Here is a 20,920-nt window from a genome sequence, read left to right as displayed (position 1 = left end):
GCAACTTGATTTTCTTTACACCTATAGTCGTTTTCTTGCTGTTGGATAGTGTGAAATAGGCAGCAAATATTTGTCGTGCCAATTATGCAACGGTGGGGCTGCTTGTGGTTAAAAATCAAGCCTTGGCATTCAACTGGGACAAAGGTTTTTAAAAAATGAACATCTGGGCAGCCTGTTTGAGAACTGAGCACATTCTTGTTCTTGTTCTGTTTTCTGACCCACCTCTCTTCTACAGCAGTGCTGTCACCATTGTTAATTAAAAAAATTTAAAACTTGACATAAAATTGATCCGCATGCGGGAACTACAATATATTTGGATGCCAAAAATCAACTCAGCCTTACATCAATATAATAAAGCAATTTAGCAGGTTCCATGTGTAATAAAGGCTGATGTGCCATGTTTTTTGCTTTCTAAATAATCAGCAACAATTGCAACATCTTTTAATGTCATGTTACAAAAACTGGTCAGGACAGAAAATCAAACTAGACCCAGTAGCTGACGCCAAAGTTGCTGAATATGGATGGCCTGAAGGTAGCTTAAAAAAACCCCCAAACAAAACAGATTTTCGCTTAGTATGCCAATGGAAAGAGCAGTGTGTTACCTCTCCGAGAGCTTCATAGCGTTTCTGGTTCCAGCGGTGGAGATCCTCTCTGGCATTGAACACAAAGGGTTCTCCCGTTTTTATATGTCTGAGCTGGCCATCTGTGGGAGAAAGATAAAAAAGAAGGAAAAACCACATATTAATATATATATATATATATATATATATGATTGTGTGTGTGTGTGCGTGTGTGCGAGTGTGTGTGTGTGTGAGTTAGGTAAAGTTAGGCATGTTGGGCAGGTCACTACTTCAGACTGGAAATGCAAAAGTAATTCAATCTGCCAAATTAAACAAACTAAGATTAACCACCAAATTCTTTATTTTTTATTTTCATTCTTTCTCTCTCTTCTCCTCTGTTGGTCCTTTCGTTCCTTTACCCTCCCTCCCTCAACCACCCCCATCTGGCAGGTGCAAGGCCTGTGGATGCAGCAGCGTTCTTCTAGTCACGACTCCAACGGCCTTCTGGGTAGTCTGGCAGGCCAGGACTAGACAGCTGGTATGGCAAAAATTCTCACTCCCTCTTTTCATCCATCTAAAAGCCTCTCCCCTTCCTCTTTAACTGTGTCCATCTCTTTCTCCCTCTTCTTCCTCGCTCACTCTGGCAACAGGCCACAGGTCTGTCCCTGCCGTTCCCACCTGAAATCTCCTTGTGGAAAAACTAAAGGAGGTGTGGGAAAGGTTGTCTGTCTGTGTGTGTGTGTGTGTGTGTGTGTGTGTGTGTGTGTGTGTGTGTGTGTGTGTGTGTGTGTGTATGTATATGTGAAAGAGAGAGCGCATGAGAGAGAAAGGTGCGCTGGCACGCATTTGCCACGTCGACAACTGCTCCTTGCAACTGCTGGGCATCAGCCAGTCGCCCTAACCAGCATAGCTTACATACACCCAAACACACAGACAACACACCGACAGATGCAGCCAGGAGGACCAGGTGTGGACATACAGTAAGTGTCACTAGGCGTTTGTTGCAAGTGAGCCAAACTGCCATTACATGGCACAATAATTGACTGAGAAGAAACTAAAGCTCTCTGGGATAATATTTAAGTGATTTATTATAAATCAGCGAAACCGAAGGAGTTTTTAACACATCCAGGTTTTATTTCATATAAAACAGTCATAAGACAGGAAAATGCTGTTCAGAGATGGTACTACTTTTTTTCCTAATAAACAATTACCCTTGTGTGGCTGTGGAACCACTACGTTTATACCTTAGCAATGAGGCACATCGATCCTGCGGTTGACACTACAACACAATAAAAAACTAAACAGTGTTAAATTTAATTTTGACCTTTATGACTGCCGAATTTGTAAGAGCTAAACCACTGAAAAGTACACATACTTAACCCAAATAGCCAGGGGGCTTTCATACATTCTCAATTATTGCACAACGTGAGAAAACCCATCTAAGATATAAATAAATATAATATCTTTGCAAGATAACAGAATGCATAAGCATTTTTTCATCTTCTTCTAAATTGCCACCATTTTCACCCTTCTATCAATGTGATAAATCTTACATTGCTAACGCACTGTGTATTACAGCACTTGCTTTCATAGTTTGCTGTTTCGACAACATGTAATCCTGAATGTAGGTTTGTCATTGTGTTGCATTAAAAAGCCGACTTGTGCCTGAGAGGTAGAGCAGGAGACGAGTGAGAAGTTAGGATAAAGCAGTGAGCACAAAAAGTACCTTGAAGAAAATCAATTATGCATTCGTGGAGGGGTGAGGATCTAAACACTACTGCCTAAGAGAAGGAAGAGAGAAGCTATAATGAAATCCTACTGTAGGAAAAGGGTGTGTGTGTGTCTGCGTGTGTGAAGGAGGGAGAGAAGAAGTACGTGTGCGTGTGTGTGTGTGTGTGTGTGTGTGTGTGTGTGTATGGGCTCCATCGCCTCCCCCAACACACCCTCTCAGAGGAATAACGTTTTCTCAAGTTTTCTCCTCTTTTTCTGTCATAATTAGCATTCTGTTCTCAATTTGGCCGCTTAATTAGGTGTACATAACCTTGGATTTCCAGTAATGGAAAACCGGAGGGCTAGCAAGATGAAGCCATCATCTTCAGTGATTAAGATACCTGCAAACTATTGTACACAGCCTCGTCTGTATTCACATCATTACATGGTCAAATTAACATTTTTGTTCCACCTGTCTCAGGCAAAGGTAGCCTGGGTGTAGCTATAGAAATGCCTGCGAGTCAGAGTGACTGTGAGCCGACATACTAGAGACACCGCCTGAGGGCCACCAAGGCTTTAATAGAAATACTATCCTTCAAAAACAGGCCCGAGTGGAAATTGGCAAGACATACAGATGGGCATGGGTGTGTATATCCAAGTGTGTGAGGGTGGGTGTGTGTGTGTGTGTGTGTGTGTGTGTGTGTGTGTGTGTGGGTGGGTGGGTAAGCGGTGTTTCAGTTTGGGATTGTAAGCAGGGAATGGGCAGAAACAGAGAAATGAAAGGGGGGAGGAAAGGGAAGAGGGGAGATAAAAGGGTGAGGCAACAGAGAGTCTCTGAATGTGTTCCTCCCTCCATGGGAGACTGAGCTGGGGACTTGAGGGTGGGGTAGAGGGGGTGGTGGGTGTTGGCACAGTGGCGGGGGGGGGGTGAGTCTGCATGTCTCTGTTCTTAGGCACAGCGAGGTTATGCAAATGCTCCGTCAGGCAGAGGGCAAGGCTGAGTAGGTTACTGACGGGCCGTAGAGTACACAACATGTCCCCCACTCAGCCAGCCAGACAGCCAGCAGAGACACTGACAGAGAACAGAGGGGGTGAGAGAGGGAGAGAAAGAGACTACAGGGGAATACTAAGAGCCAAAACCACCGCCGCCGCCACTACCCTTTCCAACTCCTCCTCTTTCCCTCCACCTGGTTTGATTACAGCCAGCCAAGAGAATCCTAAAGAGACTTTTATATCATCTGGACCCAAACCGCTCTGGGTTCAACTCTGCTTCTTGCTGTCACTGTTCACTGACACACACACACACACCCACACCTGTAACCCCCCACCCCGACAGAGACGACAGAGACAATTTTATGTCATTAATTCAAAAACAGTAACATAATGTTGAAATTTCTTAAATTACTATGGGAATTTTGTTTTTATGTCAGCTTCAAAGTGGCTTTAACGAAGTAACTTTGACACATCCAGTGGACGTATCCAACTCTATAGACACTTTAGTTCCCAACCTGGGGGTTGAGACGCATCCAATGGTTGCAAACTAATGTGAGGGGGTCACAAGGTTATAGAAGAGGGGATAAAGGAAGGGGTAATGTTATTCTATTACAGGAACTTTAATCTTTTTTTTCTGATCTTTGCTTTTTTGGAATAGTTTATGTGTGGTACAGTTTTTCCTTTTCAGGCCACTTACAATTATTCAAATGAAACAAACTAACAAGTTTCAAGGGGAATATCAGTCTTCAGAGGTTGTAACAAGGGGTTGCAAATAGGGCTGTCCCAAACGATTCTTTTTTAAACGATTAATCCAGCGATTATTTTTCAATTATTCGACTAATCTAACGATTTTTTTTTTGTTAACCTAACAGTAATTTTATTGCAATTATTTTCAAGTTAGTCATTTAATATAACAATATGCCCCGTCCAACATCTTGACTCGCTGCACCATGGTGTTTCCTCTTTATGTGCTCGTGCATGACTGTCGTGCTAGAGTGATATGCCAGATGCACTTTGCAGAGTCTGCAGACTACCGCACCGTTGGTGTCAAGATTAAAGTATTCCCAAACTTTGGAGGACCGTGTGCGAGCCTTTTTTGCCGTGTGTTGCTCCACACGCTCCGTAGTACTGCTGGTAGACGCCGTCGTGTTGTTCAAATAGATTAAACAGACGCAAATCATTCACGTAGTCAGTGACTTCAATTACGTCACCGCGTTGTCCCAGTCCGTGCGCTGCGCTTGTATCCGGGTAAACCAAAGACAATGGATATAAACGGTCCCATTAGAAAGTTCCGGTTTTGTTCTATGAACATTTACCCTGTGTGGTTTTACACGACGCGTCGACACTAAAATTCCAGGTCGAATAATTTTTATAATCGACAACGTCGATTACGTCGGATAATCGTCCCAGCCCTAGTTGCAAATAGACGCCTTTTCATTTTAAGGAGTCACCATCCAAATAGATTGGGAACCACTGCTATAGATGGCAGTTCATGGATTGAGAACAGATCCCAGGTTATGTTTCCTTCAGTTTATATCCAGACCACCCAGACCTGGGTTTGGCTCAATCCAAGAATTTTGCCTTCAGTTCACCTGAGCTGAAGTATTTCACCTAGACTGTCAGTGTTGTTGGTTTATGCTTTGAAGACTAAAATATGAACTTACGTTCATTGAAGGCATATTCAAACTCCTCCAGTGTTTTGGGGAAAGTGAAAGGAGGTTCATCTTTCTTCATCAGTTCATCTAAGTCTATTCTTGACAGCAAATCTGAGGAGAAAGAAAAAAGGGAGGATCAAAAGTGAGAAACAATTAGTGACAGCAGTCATACAGAAGCTCCCGTTCTTCAAAGACTGTCAAAAACCAAATTTGATAACCTAATCTCAATCGCAACATAATAACTTTATAAGATCTAGCAACATCTACCACAATTACATTTGATAATGTCTCACCATTTTGTTAAGTTATGACACAACAAACCAAATGTTATGCCAAAGTTCTCCCTACTTAAACTAAAAGCTCTTCATCATCCTCAAGTGGCATAGTAGATAGAAAAGAGGATATTCACATCAACCATTTTTGACATTTTTTCCAATTTATATCGCTGAAGTAGAAGGAAACAGCGGGGGAAATATTGCACATATTAGTGTGCTAAAAGGGTGGGCAAATATATTTGACTCAAGGTTAAGTGGGACATTTCCTGCCCTGTGTTATCTACTCTTAGAGCCAGCTAAAACTTTAATTATGAGCTAGTAAGTAAAGCTTTCAGTTCATGGGACAAAAGTCTAACAAATATAACTTAAGTGGAATGGCACTCAGTGGAGCACATACCTCTGCCAAGGCCAAACAATCCTACTTGTCTTTTGTTCACAAGCATAGCTTTATTTATTTATTGATTTTAATCCTTAGGCAAGACAGCTGTATGGTCTAATTACCTGATGTGTTAAATGATAATGCCAGCATTACACAATTTGTACAGCTGTATGAATCTTATTGCTTTTTTCAACTGTTATTGTGTAATTTTATTTGTTGCATGTTGAATGAAATGCTGATTCCTAACTAAGCATTCCTAAATGCTGCGGGTGTCATATGCACTTTTACTTACTTATTAATAATAAGTACAACTCTGTGTGTCATGCGGATTTAGCATTTGCTTCTTTCCTGGATCCAGACTGTTATCTGAATCTGCAGCTAACAAGCTCCATACATTATCTCCTGAGAAATGGACGAAAACGTCGTAAAGTGCCCTATCTCGCAACGTTGGGGAAAGTGATAGAAAAATTCTTGGATCCGCCCCTTGAACAGGATCTGCACCAAAATTTAATTAGGTCTTTCCTGGCGCATGTCCCATCCCTCCACCAAGTTTGACGCAAATCGATTCAGTACTTTATGTGTAATCCTGCTGACAAATAACCTGACATGGGTGAAAACATAACCTACTTGGCAGAGGTAATCAGAATCAATTAGGCCGCATATATTTTAAATGCATATATTCACACCCCAGATTAAAAGGAATTACACATTTTTTTAATAACAATATGGGGCAAAATCAGCGCTTCTGCCACATTTATTCAAGTATTTATTCCTATGACTATAACAGTATTCCATTCAATAGTTTTAGAGACCTTTCCTTCAGGGACAAGAAGGCTGGACAGCATCAGTGATATAAGATTACAGTCTCTACGAATCTGTGTGCACCATTGGTATTAAACAAGTCAGATATGTTATGTGCTAGCCCTCAGGCCAAGATAGGAAAAAAAACACTTATAGGGTCATCTCTAGGAGCAACACATGTAGTGTTTTTGTCAGTGATGATGAAAGTTGCAGCTCCAAAATAAGCAAGCAGATAGCAATTTAAACTATCGAAAAGACTTATTAGATTAACATAAATATATCAACATAGAAATAAGCAACATGTTAAAATTTACATCCACCACTGCAGTTTAACTGGCCATGTACACTGTGATCACAGCTGCAGGCTAGTTTATATCCATCTTGGAGCACATTCTTGTCTTCTGCTTAAAGAGCACTATCCAAATAAATTTTTTTATTTTCACAATAAAATTATTAATTCACCTTTGAGTGCAGTAGTTTTCTCTCTGTCCTCTTGGCCAGCAACCTGGGCCATGGTGATCCACAATATGTACAGGGTTGGTGTGGCAGCACAAAGATGAGAGAGCATGAGTCCTTTGCTCCTGGAGATCACTGAGGTGCATCCTGTCACGTGAAAACAAATAGAGAAAACTAGAAATGAGCATTGCTAGAACACGTGCTGTATTATATCATAGTTTAACACGCTTATTCCTGTCTGTCTATGAATCCCTTTATACGCCATAACGGTCTCAATGCTTGTTGCACCTGTGAAGTGGCAGGATGCCAAAATATTAAGTCCTGCAGTTGATTCCAGCTCCTTTGCCAGAATGTAAGACTCTAGCTGTCTGAATAAACCGGAGCAGTGATTCGCACTGCAATAACATACTGCATAACCAGCCAACGACAACTGTTGCTAACATGAAACCGTGAGTACAGCAGCAGCCGTGTGTCCGCTTAACTTTGCACACGTGCAGCATCTGAGTTAATTATGCAAACACAGCAAAGTTATTCCTGCTTTCGAACCAGGCTGCGGGCAGAAAGAACACAGCCACTTTCACGCGCTCAGCTCCCTCACATTGCTCCGTTATTTTCTCAACTGCAGTAAACATCTGTTTATTGTTTCGTACTCTTAGAAACAACTCCCGGAATGTGTGCAGTCGCTCTACATGGAGCCACTGCGAGCACGTACAGTAGGACAGCATTCGTGCTTTTATTTCACATTCGTTTCAGCCAAATGAAACACAGGCTCGGAGAGGAACAGCTGTTTACAGTAGATGCATGCATGCTTTTTGCTCGACTCACGCACCATCAGTACATATGCGACTGTCCAGTTGCTGCAGCTTCCTTGAAATTTCTAAAACAGGAAGGACTCTGAGCAGAGCTGAGCTCTGAGAGCGTGAAGCTTCCGGGTTACCGGGGCAACGGACTGGAAGGGATATTTAAAGACACAGTAGCACAGCAGCTGCTGCAGCTCATCCAGATGTTTTCTCTTGTGTGAGATTTGTACCACCTGACCACCCAACCACCTAACAGTGGTGGAGTGTAACTAAGTACATTTGCAGTGGCATTGTATTTTAACTGTATAGTTAAAAGGTACTTTGCATATAAAGATTTTACATGTAAAAGACATGTTGCTCACATGTTGATGCATCATAATAGGTTGTCTGTGCAAGTTCTCATTTGTCCAGGTCATAGTTATCTCTTTCTCAGATTAAATCGAAGGCAACTGGACTTGTATTTGTCTGTGGAAGACGTTTCGCCTCTTATCCAAGCGGCTTCATCAGTTCTTATGTATTGGTCTCTCTAGTCCGCACTAGTCTGACCAATAAAGTGGAGTAGGACCCAGGTATTTAACCTCTTGTGGGTGGGTCCACCAAGGTACCTGTGAAAGTACTGGTTTCACCTGACCATGGTGGTACCTTGGTGGACCCACCCACAAGAGGTTAAATACCTGGGTCCTACTCCACTTTCTTGGTCAGACTAGTGCGGACTAGAGAGACCAATACATAAGAACTGATGAAGCCGCTTGGATAAGAGGCGAAACGTCTTCCACAGACAAATACAAGTCCAGTTGCCTTCGATTTAATCTGAGAAAGAGATCATAATAGGTTGCATAATACATGTGAGACTTTTACTACATTTTGCTAATAATAACCTACATCTCTACTTTTTAACATTTTAAATGCCTGACTTTTACTTTAATTGTCGTTATTATTATGGTAATCCAAAATTTAAAGATAAAGATAAAGATAAACTAAATTAAGTAAAGGATCTGACTACTTCCTGGTAACAGGTATGGTAACTTACTCATATACAATATATGTACTGAACAGGATTGGAGCCAAATGAATTTAAAAAACAGATTTTTGTGATCATTTTAATAATTGCATTAAGTCATTATTTTATGGGAAAATTTTAAAGTGAGATTTACTGGACTGCAGGTGGTGTGTCCCATGACTTTTGATTTTGACTCTATCCAGGTGTATGCTTGTGTCTTAAGAGTACATTAAGTCCATAACTCTTCCCTGACAACTTTACTTTGTTATATTCTGTGCTGCATAAGAGGAACTACACGGCACACTGATTGTATTCTTTTTAAATTAGGACTAGATGACTCAGGCCTACTAATATCATTTTTCCCTGACATGCTTTTACGGAATCCCTAAATTGCTAAGACGTATTAACCATTCTATACATTCATTTTTAGTATTGTATAAAGTGAGAATAAATACATCAATATATCATAAAGTGAAATACTTGTACATGTTTTTCATATGTCAAAACTGTTAGAAATGGGACATGGGGTTATGCATGTGTGACTGGCTGTGATGGGACAGTGGGAGTACAACATTTTAGACATTGTGGTCATTTGTCATGATAGTGTATGGTGAATATCAGGGCTTTAAGTCAGGATAGTCACATAGGTTTTTTTCTCACCTGGGCCCATGTTGTACCATGGTGACCTGCCACTAGAGATTTGTACTTAATGTACTTAATGTAAATCCCTCAAAAGATCTAACATTCTTTGCTTTAATATAATTTCACAAGACGATAGTGATTATGTCAGGCTGGCAGGAGGATGTAATGACTGTCATCTATTATAGAATTGTTACCATGACACACTATTAATAGCTACAGATAGTATTGCAAAGTTTGGTTCTTTCCTTAGCCAAACAACCCTTTGTTCTGCTTTTTGTCTAACATCACTGAACCATTTCCTTTCAGCAGCAGGCCTTATAAAATAAGAATTTGTTTTGCTCTCTGCGTTATATTCAAGGTGTTGGATATTACCTCTTTTTAGTTTTCCATCTCATTCACAAGGACATTGGTTTCCTCTCTGAGAAATCTGTTGTGTTGAGAGTTTCCAGGACTGTTCTCACAACACTGTGTGTGTGACATGGATCAGAGCACATTACAGTATTTAAAGAGAAAGGAAGCTGATTGATTGCCAGATTGATACTGATACCTTGCTATAGGTGACTCTTCTAAAACCACCTGCTGCACCCTGTTCCTCTGTACCTGCGACTTTACTTCATGCCATGTGCTGTTGATTCACAGAAATAGCCTCCTGGTTAAACTTAAGCTGGATGCCCTACTTCTGGGCGGCCTCTAGAAGTTGAAGCTGTTTCTCTGGGGAGCTGAGCTACCCTGTTTCCTCAAGCAGAGTGCTGGAGATGCTGCGAAGGGAGACCTAAATAAGAAACAGAAATGACATATTGTGGCATTGATATCCACAGAGTTTGACAAGATAAAGGAGATGCTTTTTGCTCACTCTGTACTCTGTGCAGCACCTGAGAGCAGAGGCGTAGACTTGAGCCAAACGAGTTGGACTCAGATTTAAGTTACAAGTTTGAGTTGCTCAGACTTGACTAAAAGTCTAATAAATCAACTAGTGACTGGTTGTTTCACTTAGACATGAGGCCAGAGACGAAACAGTAAAAAATCTTGTCGGCCAAAAGCAGAGAAGACATTCAGGCCACTGTTCAAACTTGTAGCTCAATAGGACTTGATGAGCTCGTGAAGTAATTATTTTAACTTTATAGCCGACTTTTCAGGTTACTGTGTAATGGGAGCTCACGCTGATCCCCCACTGTATAAAGAGACATTTATAGGAAAAATAGATAAACTCTTGCTACGGAAGTGGGACTTGACATGGAAATGAAGAGAAATCAGGGTAATCTATCTGAACGATGGTCTTCCTGTACCATGCTGGCTCTGCTACATGCTGACGCAAAGCTTGTTGTGCTCAATGGATGATCATACAAATAAAACCATCATGTTTCTGCTGTGACAGTTTGCCATGGACAATGCACTAATGCACTGAGGGCAATCAATTCAAATAGAAATCAGAGGAGTCAAAATGCTGCGACTGTTTATCCTGTATAAATATGTGACAATGAGCTCTGGGATTCTGAAAGTGTTTCTGTAGGTTTGATAATCCCCAAACAAATACTGTATAGTAGAAAATTCAATTCATTCTTTGTGATGAATCATTCTTTGTAATGATTTGTTGTGAATTGTACTGTCAACTTTACTGACAGATGTCTTCTGAGCCAATCACCTGTCTACAATGAAAATACAAATGGATAACCCTACAGGTACTTTCTCTAATGGAGAGGGAGAGTAAGAGAGGAGATCAAAGCATTTTCTTTTCACAGAAAACGGTTATCTTACAAGAACAGTTTGAATAGCCAAATACTGTTTTTTTGCAACACCAAAATAAAACACTTTTAATGTGTTGAATGAAGTTTTATTTTTGTCGCCGTTCAGCCTTTATTCAGAAGTAATGGCAGAATGCAGCTGCTGAACGTTTTGCTGTTATTTGTATTGTTTTTTTTGATTTGGCGATCACAATCTTTCTACATTTGCATTAGGAAAAGAACATTTCCCTCTGTAGAAGGAAATGTTTTCCTTGTCTCTCAAAGGAATTGTGCAGCAGTAGCCTCTGTGAGCTAAATAACACACATGTTGACCAAAATAGCTTAATTTGAGTAGTTTTATCCTTATGTGAAGATCATATATAATAGGAATGAACATGTATGTACCGGTACTCAGAAATGTAATGCTAACTTCATAGTCATGAATCCTAATAAAATATTGACTACAAAAAGATCACACACGTTGATCATACAACAGAGGAAGAATATTTGGTCGTGAAGTATGAATATGATTTTATTTTCATGTTTAATTCTAAAACATTCCATCTCCATCTCATAAATAACAAAATCAGACACAGTTGGAAAAATATAAAGAGCAATCGTCTTACACATTAAATACGTTTTCTAAGTTTGCACACAAAAACTGACAGATATTACATAGTAGGGCAGATTTTTGGGACATATTGTAATCAAAACACACATCATCTTTGCTTCGCAACCGTAATTCTTGATGTTTGCTTTCAGGAACGAGGTGCAAGTATGCTGACACCAATGTCGTTACACTTGCTGTCTCAAAAAAAAAAACTTCAACTACCTACAATGATCACACAGTCCCATCTTGTCCCAGGCAAACAAATCCTGGTTCTCCATTTCCCCGAACTGATTTCTGGAGATGTGCGCCAAAAAGATGAAATGTGTCTGATGCAGCATAGAAAAGCACAGGGAGTTTGTCTGAGGCATGTGCATAAAGAGGGAAACACTGTCTCCCTCACTCTTTTTGTTGTTTTGGTTTCTCATCCGCTCATTCATTCCAGTTTCCATGCACACACGTATGCAATCTCACTATATGTATACATGCACAAACCCAGTTGCACCCACAAATGTGTACACACACACACACACACACACACACACACACACACACACACACACACACACACACACACACATACACGCACATACATTCTACTACCTTGAGAGGTGCAAGTGCATATCACAAGCAAAACATTTACAACACGATAAAAATTCAAACTGCATGGACTTTTATTGGGCAGCACTTTTATCAGATGGTTGTGTTTCCCCCTGGGTCTGTTTTGCTGGTGTCTCATCAGCTGCAGGAGGGTCCTGCGGCCCCGGACTGCAGCAGCACACAAAATATGTTTTCTGAAGTTCTTCTACCATCGCTTTCTCTCCATCTTCCAGCTCTGCACCGTCCTGCATCTCCCACCTGAAAAGCATAGACAGCATAGAGAGTGGGTGGAGGGTTTCAAACAGAACATCAGCTCTTTTAACATGAACAAACATTTGTCACCTAGTCTTAAATGAAAATATACATCCAGCAGTTGCTATTAAGAAACCTACTGAATGTGTCTACACGTACAGTACAAGTTATGCCGGTCTCTGGTTGTATGAAAATACAGAAAAAGCGCAGCAACACAATGCTGTTCATGTTTGTTTGTGTGGCCGCACCTCCCCTCTATCACAGAAAAAAAAAGAGAGGACCCCACAGCATGCAGCTCAGCTTGGGTTCAACACAGAGTGAGGAGTAACCTGTTGTCCAAAATACATTCTCTCTCACACACTCGTCAGACAGAAACTCTTCAAGGCTCTGTAAGGCACACTTTCACTCCTAGAGTTCTCATACGGGAGTATTCTTCTCTTTTCTTCTTTCATGCTGCGTGGGTCAGTTTCACAGCAGTCTCTGCTGCTGTGATACACCATCAGACTTAAAGAGAAAAAAAAAGAGAAATAAAAGAGAATAGATGATTTTGGCTCTCTGTCTCTGTGTCTGTCTCTTCCCCTTTCTGTCAATGTGATGCTTACTGAGGCTAAAGGAACTCCCTGTTTGGGTGAATACATTTTATGGAGGACATTGTTACTCATATTTTGTTGCTTTGTTTAATCGCTTCTACAGTATGTCTCTCCATCACATTTTTCAATTCTTCAAGCTATGGAGTGGATGGAGGGCTTCAATATGAAGACATCAAGGGTAGTCACGTTGTAATTCACTCTCAGTATTTCAGTGGAATCCCTTGACGAGTGACTGTGGTCAATCAAATCCATATGGAGAGCTGGGTGAAGGCTGTCTTTGAGCTGCCGCATCACACTCCCTCCAAAGGAGAATTATGTCTGTCTGACTGCAAATGATTGCATTTTCATTGCAATCTCTGCGTCTCCTTTTATCCCGCCCTCCCTCCCTTCCGATTCCTCTCTGTAGCTTCAAATATCTACCATATAGTTGCGCTTTGTGCATGTGTGTGAGGCGTTTGTGTGCGTGAGCAGAAAGACGGGGTAAAACACCAAATATATCACGCATGTGTTTCATGCATACTAAGAAGCGGGCCTCTCAATGCCGAGCACTTTGGTGAAGTTTCTGCCTCTGTCACAGAGCGTATGCGGACAAATCAGACTTCCTCTTTCTCTGCTTCCCCAGCACTGTCAGTGTAGTAATTATCATCTGTAAGGGAATGATCTGTTTATGTAAATATGCAGCTTTGACAGAGAAGTTTCTGCTCATGTGACTGCATTCTCCTTCTATGTACAACTTTGGTGACTAGAGTCTTTTTTTCCCTGACTACTTTTTGTGTCCATCTGAATCTCACTCTTTCTATTTGTCAAGGATGGCTATCTCTAAAAGAAAGAAAGAGGAAAAGGGGGGAGTGGATCAGCATCCCTTTGATGACTGCTACAGACTGTGAAAAATGTGGATGACTACTAGATGCAGACAAATTGCCCCTACATTATTTTTTCAGTGACATAAAATTAAAATCAGTTCTACTAAATAACCACTATGGGACACAAATAACACTCACACAAACAAAACAATACAAATGTCACACAGGGAGCAAAACAAGAACACAGAAGGGAGTGAGGGAGAACAGAAAGCTAGAGGAATGGTGGCCAATAAAGGAGCGAGCCAGACAGGAAGCAAGACAGGAAGGTGCGCTAAAGGTTTTTCAATGTTTAATTTTCAAATAGGATTAAGCAGAATGACATTTAGCTGAAGGTTACAGGCTCAGCATTGTCTTAGCTGATATTGATATGCAGGAGGCGCCCTGCTTGTCACCGGGACAAACACCGTTGATGAATGAGAAGCCTTTCCCCAGGAAGGTGTTAAGTGCAAATTTGAAATGAGAGAGAGTTAGAGGGAGTGAGAGAGAGACAGAGAGAAAGAGAGAGAGAGAGAGAGAGAGGGGAAAAAAAGAAGCACACACAGACAGAGATTGAATTACCACGATAGTCGCCATGTACGCTGTCACTAGATAATGTTGCCAAAAGTGTAAATTGTTCCGTAAAGTGTAGGTTGCATATTTGTTGAGATTGGTTGATCTCGTGCTGACAATGAGCCAAAAAATACACAAGGTGCTTTGCTGTGTGTATCTAATTTCAACAACTACAACACAACAATGCCTCTTAGAAATGCATAAGTAGGCTAAAGTTGACAATAACTTCACTGTATCCTCATTTCGGCAAGTTTTCCCCCGGAATTTACATCTTAATAAGGGGAGTCTTACCCTTTAATTCTTATGGGCTCTGCTCATTTCTCATGCATTAATACTGGAGCTGCTGACTTGGCTCTTCCTCTGAATACAGAATAGGACACACATATTAAGACTCATATATTTACAGGATTGATGCCACGGGAGATTGTCTCAGAGTGAGATGAAAAGGCTGGCTCAGATGTATTTCAACGTGAACATCAATGTAAGCTGTCCTAATCATGGGACTGTGCAGGAACAAGACAGACAGCATCCATCCTGATTTTCAGCTGATAATGAGTAGTGATGTTTGACAAATTAAGAGCATAAGCCTCGCTCAGAGATCATCCGGCAATCAACTTACTCACTAAATCTTGCTCCAGATGCAAGACAGATGAAACTTTGATGTTCGACTGAGCGACTGAGAATAACAAAAAGATGTAAAGTGATTGTGAAAAAATATATATATCAACAGGGGGGGAAGAAAAAAAAAAGGCAGAGCAACAAAATAAAACTGGCAGAGGTACAAGTATAGACTGTGCCAAACAAAGTGAGTGAGCAGAAAGACAAAGTGCTTGAAAGATCACGAGAGGCAGAGAGACAGTGGCCAGTGGTTTCCTCTGCAGCTGTCAGCGGGCTGAGTGGTTTCTCTCAGAGTGTTGGGTGTTTGTGCTGCGCCGGGTGCCCTGCCTGCTCTGCCACTGGGACCGCTGTTTGTTTAAAATGCTTGCCTGTCAAACAGAGAGCGCCACCGGCAGCCAGACACTCAGCTAAATGACTCTGACAGCAGCCCTAATCAGAGGCTTCGCACATTGCCGCAGGGCCTGGAGGATCCATCATAACCCAAGCCTAAATATTTAAAGTGCTAAACTTTCCAAAGGTCAGGCCTTTCCATGCATGCCAGGGCGACATGTGTCAGAGAAGGAAAAGGAAAAGAGGGACTGAACAAGACAGAGAGGAGTAGAGAGAGAGCGAGACTATGGTTAAATGTTCTCCATCATTCTCACCCTTGTGAGAACCACTTTCAGTTTTACACCTTTGGAATCAGGTTACATGTAGGGAACAGATATCATTTTGAGTGGTCGTCACGTCTTTACACATCTCATTCGAGGCTAGAACCTGGGATTAGAGTGAAAGATGAGTCGAGAAAAGATTTTTATGTAAAGCAATTCATATTACAAAGTTGGGCCGCAGCTGACAAGAGTGTCCCTTGCTAAACGACACACTCAGATTCACCCTATGTCTCTGAAAAGAAAAGCAAAATTTGGAGAGAAATACAAAAAGAAATAAAAATAGCACGGCGACTGAGCAGTCTGCTGAGTGAAAGCTGGACTAAGATGGATGAATCTTTTCAACCACAGCTCCCTGACCAGAATATGTTTTAAAAATTCAAGCAGCTACTTTTTTTTGCTGATGTCAGAGTTCAAAGTTTAAGGTTAGGTGTTTAAAGGTGATGGGTAAAGGTGAGCTCAGTGGATGAATGTAGTCAGTGGAAGAATAACCGTACAAGGATGTGTACAGTATATGTCTGTGGCAGCTTCCGGCTGAGTGGAGCCATGTTGAGTCCATTGTCTCTCATTTCATGCTCTTGCACTTTGCCTTAAGTTCTGTAGTTTCACAGACAACACTGCAGCGTGCGCAGGTGTCTGGGAAGCAGAGTGCATGGGAATAAATCATCACAGCAGAGAACACAGAGTACTTTTAAGAGGTGACAGAAAGTGTTTGGGGTTTTCGCTCATTTCTTGTCACTAGTTGTAAGTGAAGCACATTAGGTGTTCAGCAAACAAAGTCACAGCTTGTGTAACACATCTGCCCAAACTTGAGCTCAAGCTACCGTGTTCCTTGAAATAAAGCCAAAAAAAAAAAAAAAAAAAAAAAAAAAAAAAAAAAAAAAGGAACAAAGATAAGATAGTAGTTGGGAATGGATATTGTACATTAAAATCTAGTTCAGTTGGGGTAACTGACAAGTTCACAATACAGGACAGAGAGGGTGGTCATCTCTTCGATTCAATTTCCATTGAGAAGCAAACATCCAATTCAATTTAGATATGTGCCTGTGCTAGGCCATGAGCCAGAGGGAGATTGTAACTGACAGCCATTGGACAGCCGGCTGGATTTGAATATTGACGAGACAGAGACTTGACAGAAAGGATTATGCTCTACCTTCTGACTTGCTAGCTGCTACACTGATCCATTCTATTGTCAGATCAACTCAGTGTCAGGTCTACAGTATGTCCGTGTGGCACGGTGATGCCACTCAGTATTAGACCCTACCTGAGATCCATCTCAATCCAAACTGATGTCCACTCAAGAGCTACAAGACACACACTAAATCAACAAGGACAAAAATATGCAATATCAAAGCAAATCTATTTCAAAGTAAACGTAAAATGAGCGGGTAGCTTTAGTCTGCAGCTGCTGTGTTCAATATGGACAAACAAAAACACATATACACACAGTATCAATACTGCAACTTCTAACCTAAACCCTCAAACCGCTCTAAATATTACCTCTTTACAGGATTTTTTGGATTACTTTCTAATCTTGTGATGACATTTTGACTTCACATTAGAATGAAGCTCCACTGCAGTACGCTACAGCAAGCCTATCTTCAAATTTTAAAATATGTATGTGTCGATGCTTAAATGTGTGTGTGTGTGTGTGTGTGTGTGTGTGTGTGTGTGTGTGTGTGTGTGTGTGTGCGTGTGGGTCAAAGCCACAGTCTCCCCAGTGTTAAACCCACCCTGTCTCCCACCCAGCACACACCCTCCCATCTCGAGGGCCGCCAAGAGCAGGCGTGTCATAGAACGCCTGATCAAAGGGCCTCGGACAGATCTGTGAAGGCCCTTTGAAAGGACATCCACAGTTACACAAGTTGACACGTTTGTTCGTGCTTTGGCACAGACACACACCCTGGCTCAGGGGCATGCACACACATGCGCAAGAGCATGCACAGAGGCACACACACAAACGCAAAAACCACAAAAACACCACGGTTTTCAACTTCAAATCAAAGCAACAAAAAGTTCAGTACATCAGAGGGCACAGAGAACCTTTGCCTTAAATGCATTACACACACAGATGCATACACACACACACACACACACACACACACACACAAACACACACACACACACACACACACACCTAATGCTAATACCACGAGGAGTCCAACGATAGAGGGAAGTGGAGGGAGAGAGACAGAGGGAGATACAATGTTAAGACTCATCTCTAGTGAAAGGAATGAATCTACTGGTGTATAAAGACAAATGTAACAGACCAAATGACTAATGTTACTATATGCTAGGGAAGGCAGATTATGGCTGACAGTTAAAGGAACAGTTAGGCATTTGGGGCACAAATTCGCTCTCTAGTCAAAAGTTAGATGAGAAGATCAATACCTATCGATAAATATCTGTCCATTCAGTATGACTCAGTAGCCAGTCAGCTTAGTGTGGCATAAAAACTAAACCCGCCCACCAACACCTCTAAAGATCACTAACTGACACACTAACACACAGTTTCTGTATGGAGTAAATAAGCGAGATATAATGTGATAATTAGTGAACTTCAGACTTCAATGTGGATTTTTTGCTAATACACCAATCACTGTGGTTACATATGGACAACTGAAAAACATGGCTGAAATGCTTTCTGTGAAGACACACTATAAGTCTTGGCAAGGAAGTGAATACAGTAAGTGTATTTTCCAAAATGACAAAGTGTTGCCTTAAACTAATAAAAAGTTGTTAGAGGTTACTGTTTGATCGTAAACCTAAATACAAAGAGACATTTATTTGAGTTCCTCCACAATCCAGGGGCATTTAATTGTGTTGTTGGTGGTGGTGGTGATGCTGATGGTGGAGGAGGGGGTGGGGATGTGGTAGAGGATGTATAGAAATTATGTTACAATAATATTTGTTTGCCAAAGATCCCTTAGCTAGGGTTGTATATGCAGCACTGTGCGTGTGTTTTTTATGGGCCAATTTTGCTTTCAAGCAGGATACCATTTTATTATTTTGCAGAAAAGATGAGTATGTATTCACGTCATGTGACCACATATTTCAAATCCCTCTACATGGCTGTTCTGAGCTCCTCACTATTCTCTCCAGTCATCCAGGGGAAAGTTTGTGTAAATTTGCAGTGGCTTAATTACTGAATAATTTAGACCATGCTCCAAATTAATGTAGACATTTCCATATTAATGTGTTTGCCTACCGATTCCACATTTATTTGGACTGCGGACAGGAGGGTAGCAATTATCACAGCATATCATAGCAGTTGTGCCGGTATTTCAGACATCATTAGGCTGCTTGTCCACCACAGTGTGACTGTGAGTACTAGTCTATTGGACACAGTTTGGTACATTCCTCAGATAGGCTTGCCATGCTTCTGCCATCAAGTCTTGCACTGGGAGAAAAGGGTGAGGGGCCTTGTTTGTGTTTGACAAGGTGAGGTCCAATTTAGAATCCTTGCTGTTTGTGAATGTATTATTACATGCAGTAAAAATAAGGACAACAGCAAATAACCAAACACCTGTCAAGTCTACACAGCCATCGTCTTCTGGTCAGTGCAGTGTGCTAGCTGACTGCTCTACACAGACACTGAGCTCTGCACATGTCCCACGAGGTTGACAGCTTTCTGCTCCTCTTATCTACCCCCCCCTTCAACCTCCCTCTTCCCCCTTTCCCCCCTCACCTCAATTCACTTTCTTTTCTCCCTCCTCAGTCTCCTGACTGTTTGGCACTTGTTAGGAGCTTGTTTGAGCAGGCTGGCACCTTTCACTGAAACAGCACCAGAGAGGAGGTTGTGACATGGAGAAATGTGAGCATGTGTATGTGCCCATGTGTGTGACCCCTCTCACTTGAGCTACTGTAAATCATTAAAGGAATAAGGAAGTCAACCGTCTTGGCGCCATTCAGCCACTTCCTGTGTAAGCCTGACGACTGTCTGACACCGCCGCTCAAACTCCCACCACACGGGGCACAACAATTACTTGTAAAAGAAACTAAGAAGCACTTCCAAATAAATCCCAGCCTTTGTTTTCTATCATCAGCATTCATGTTGCATTCCTGATGTTACACTGATGTTTTTGACAGAAGTAAAATCATACGATTGAAAATTGATGAATGACAACCTACTCTTATCTACCCCATATGTCCTATGACCACCCTCCTCCCCCTTTCCATCACTGTCCTGTTGTATATTACTGCAGTAATGAGGGGAGGCTAAGGTAGCTGGGCAGTCGGTAAAGTCAGTCATTCAGCCTGGCAGGCAGGTAGGCAGATACCTGTTAACAGCTCCAGTGTGCCTGCAGGTCTCTGGGATCAAAAACCTTAGCAGAGGCACTCTGTCTTCCCCCATGAGCCAAAGAGAGAGAAGGACAAGGGGAGAGAGACAGAGGGAGAGAAATAGATAAGCAGTCAGAGAGAACATAGAAAAATGAGGAGAAAGAAGGAAGGACTCTTATTTTGGAAGAACACTTGATGAAATGCACATGTTTAATGTTATTACGAACACAGTATCATCCACAGGCTAAAAAGCTAATAAATGATACAAGACTTCAGCCGAAAACCCAAATAGGTCCTGTACAGAACGTTATGACTGTGTCCTCTGCATCATACATCAGCTCCTGAATCTTTATGGATTGCCTTAGTCCCAGCTGTTTGACTGATTGCTCCACAGCTTCCTATACAAGGCTCCAGTCTTGTTGTTAACCTGTGAGCTTTCCTGTTTCCAACATCCAGTCTTGGTCCGCCAATTCCCTACAATCAACCATCTTCTTTTCTGTCTCCTGCCGTCTACTGCAGTGAACCACCAGCCAGGAATCACCCGTCTCTAACCTAAGCTCACCTGTTGCCTTCAGCCTTCCCCTGCGATCAGCACGTACCCTTACACCCTCCCCTCCTGGCAGATGATCAGAAGGTTCCCCAACTTCCTTTAGAGAATAATCATTAAAGCCTCCCATTACACATCATCTTCCTCTGTGTCTTGTGACTGCATTTGGGTCTACTCCTTTAAACCTTGTCACCAAATGCATAAAATATTACCCATGAATTAATGAACAAAGATGATTCAGATAAACAGGCAGTAGCTTTGGATTTTGCCCTCCTCACACACTCACACACACACACACACACACACACACGCACACACACACACACACACACACACACACACACGAGCACCTGGACCTGACTGTCGATTGGCTA

At 41.7% G+C, this 20,920-nt stretch overlaps 2 protein-coding genes across 2 annotated transcripts in view; both read right to left on the bottom strand.

The window, feature by feature from the left end:
* arb2a (ARB2 cotranscriptional regulator A) overlaps positions 1 to 7,748 on the bottom strand; it is a gene marked incomplete at its 3' end in the record, with an annotated part of 105,222 nt that extends 97,474 nt beyond the window's left edge. Inside the window, exons 1-4 of the mRNA XM_023400954.2 lie at positions 7,659 to 7,748; positions 6,836 to 6,976; positions 4,928 to 5,029; positions 603 to 703 (exon numbers count right to left, since the gene is read on the bottom strand). Of these exons, the coding sequence (XP_023256722.1) occupies positions 603 to 703; positions 4,928 to 5,029; positions 6,836 to 6,941 (309 nt within the window). The remainder of the gene's footprint in view (positions 1 to 602; positions 704 to 4,927; positions 5,030 to 6,835; positions 6,977 to 7,658) is intronic.
* A 4,256-nt stretch (positions 7,749 to 12,004) lies between these two features.
* Positions 12,005 to 20,920, bottom strand: part of kiaa0825 (KIAA0825 ortholog) — a 112,716-nt gene continuing 103,800 nt past the window's right edge. Inside the window, exon 23 of the mRNA XM_023400961.2 lies at positions 12,005 to 12,457. Coding sequence (XP_023256729.1) covers positions 12,274 to 12,457 — 184 coding nt within the window. The 3' untranslated portion in view covers positions 12,005 to 12,273. The remainder of the gene's footprint in view (positions 12,458 to 20,920) is intronic.

The sequence above is a fragment of the Seriola lalandi genome, unplaced genomic scaffold (genome assembly GCF_002814215.2).
Source record: "Seriola lalandi dorsalis isolate HSWRI2012SDOR001 ecotype SW California unplaced genomic scaffold, Sedor1 jcf7180002053097, whole genome shotgun sequence".
NCBI lineage: Eukaryota > Metazoa > Chordata > Actinopteri > Carangiformes > Carangidae > Seriola > Seriola lalandi.
Note: the sequence above shows the minus strand (reverse complement) of the source record. Positions and strands in the feature narration are given on the sequence as shown.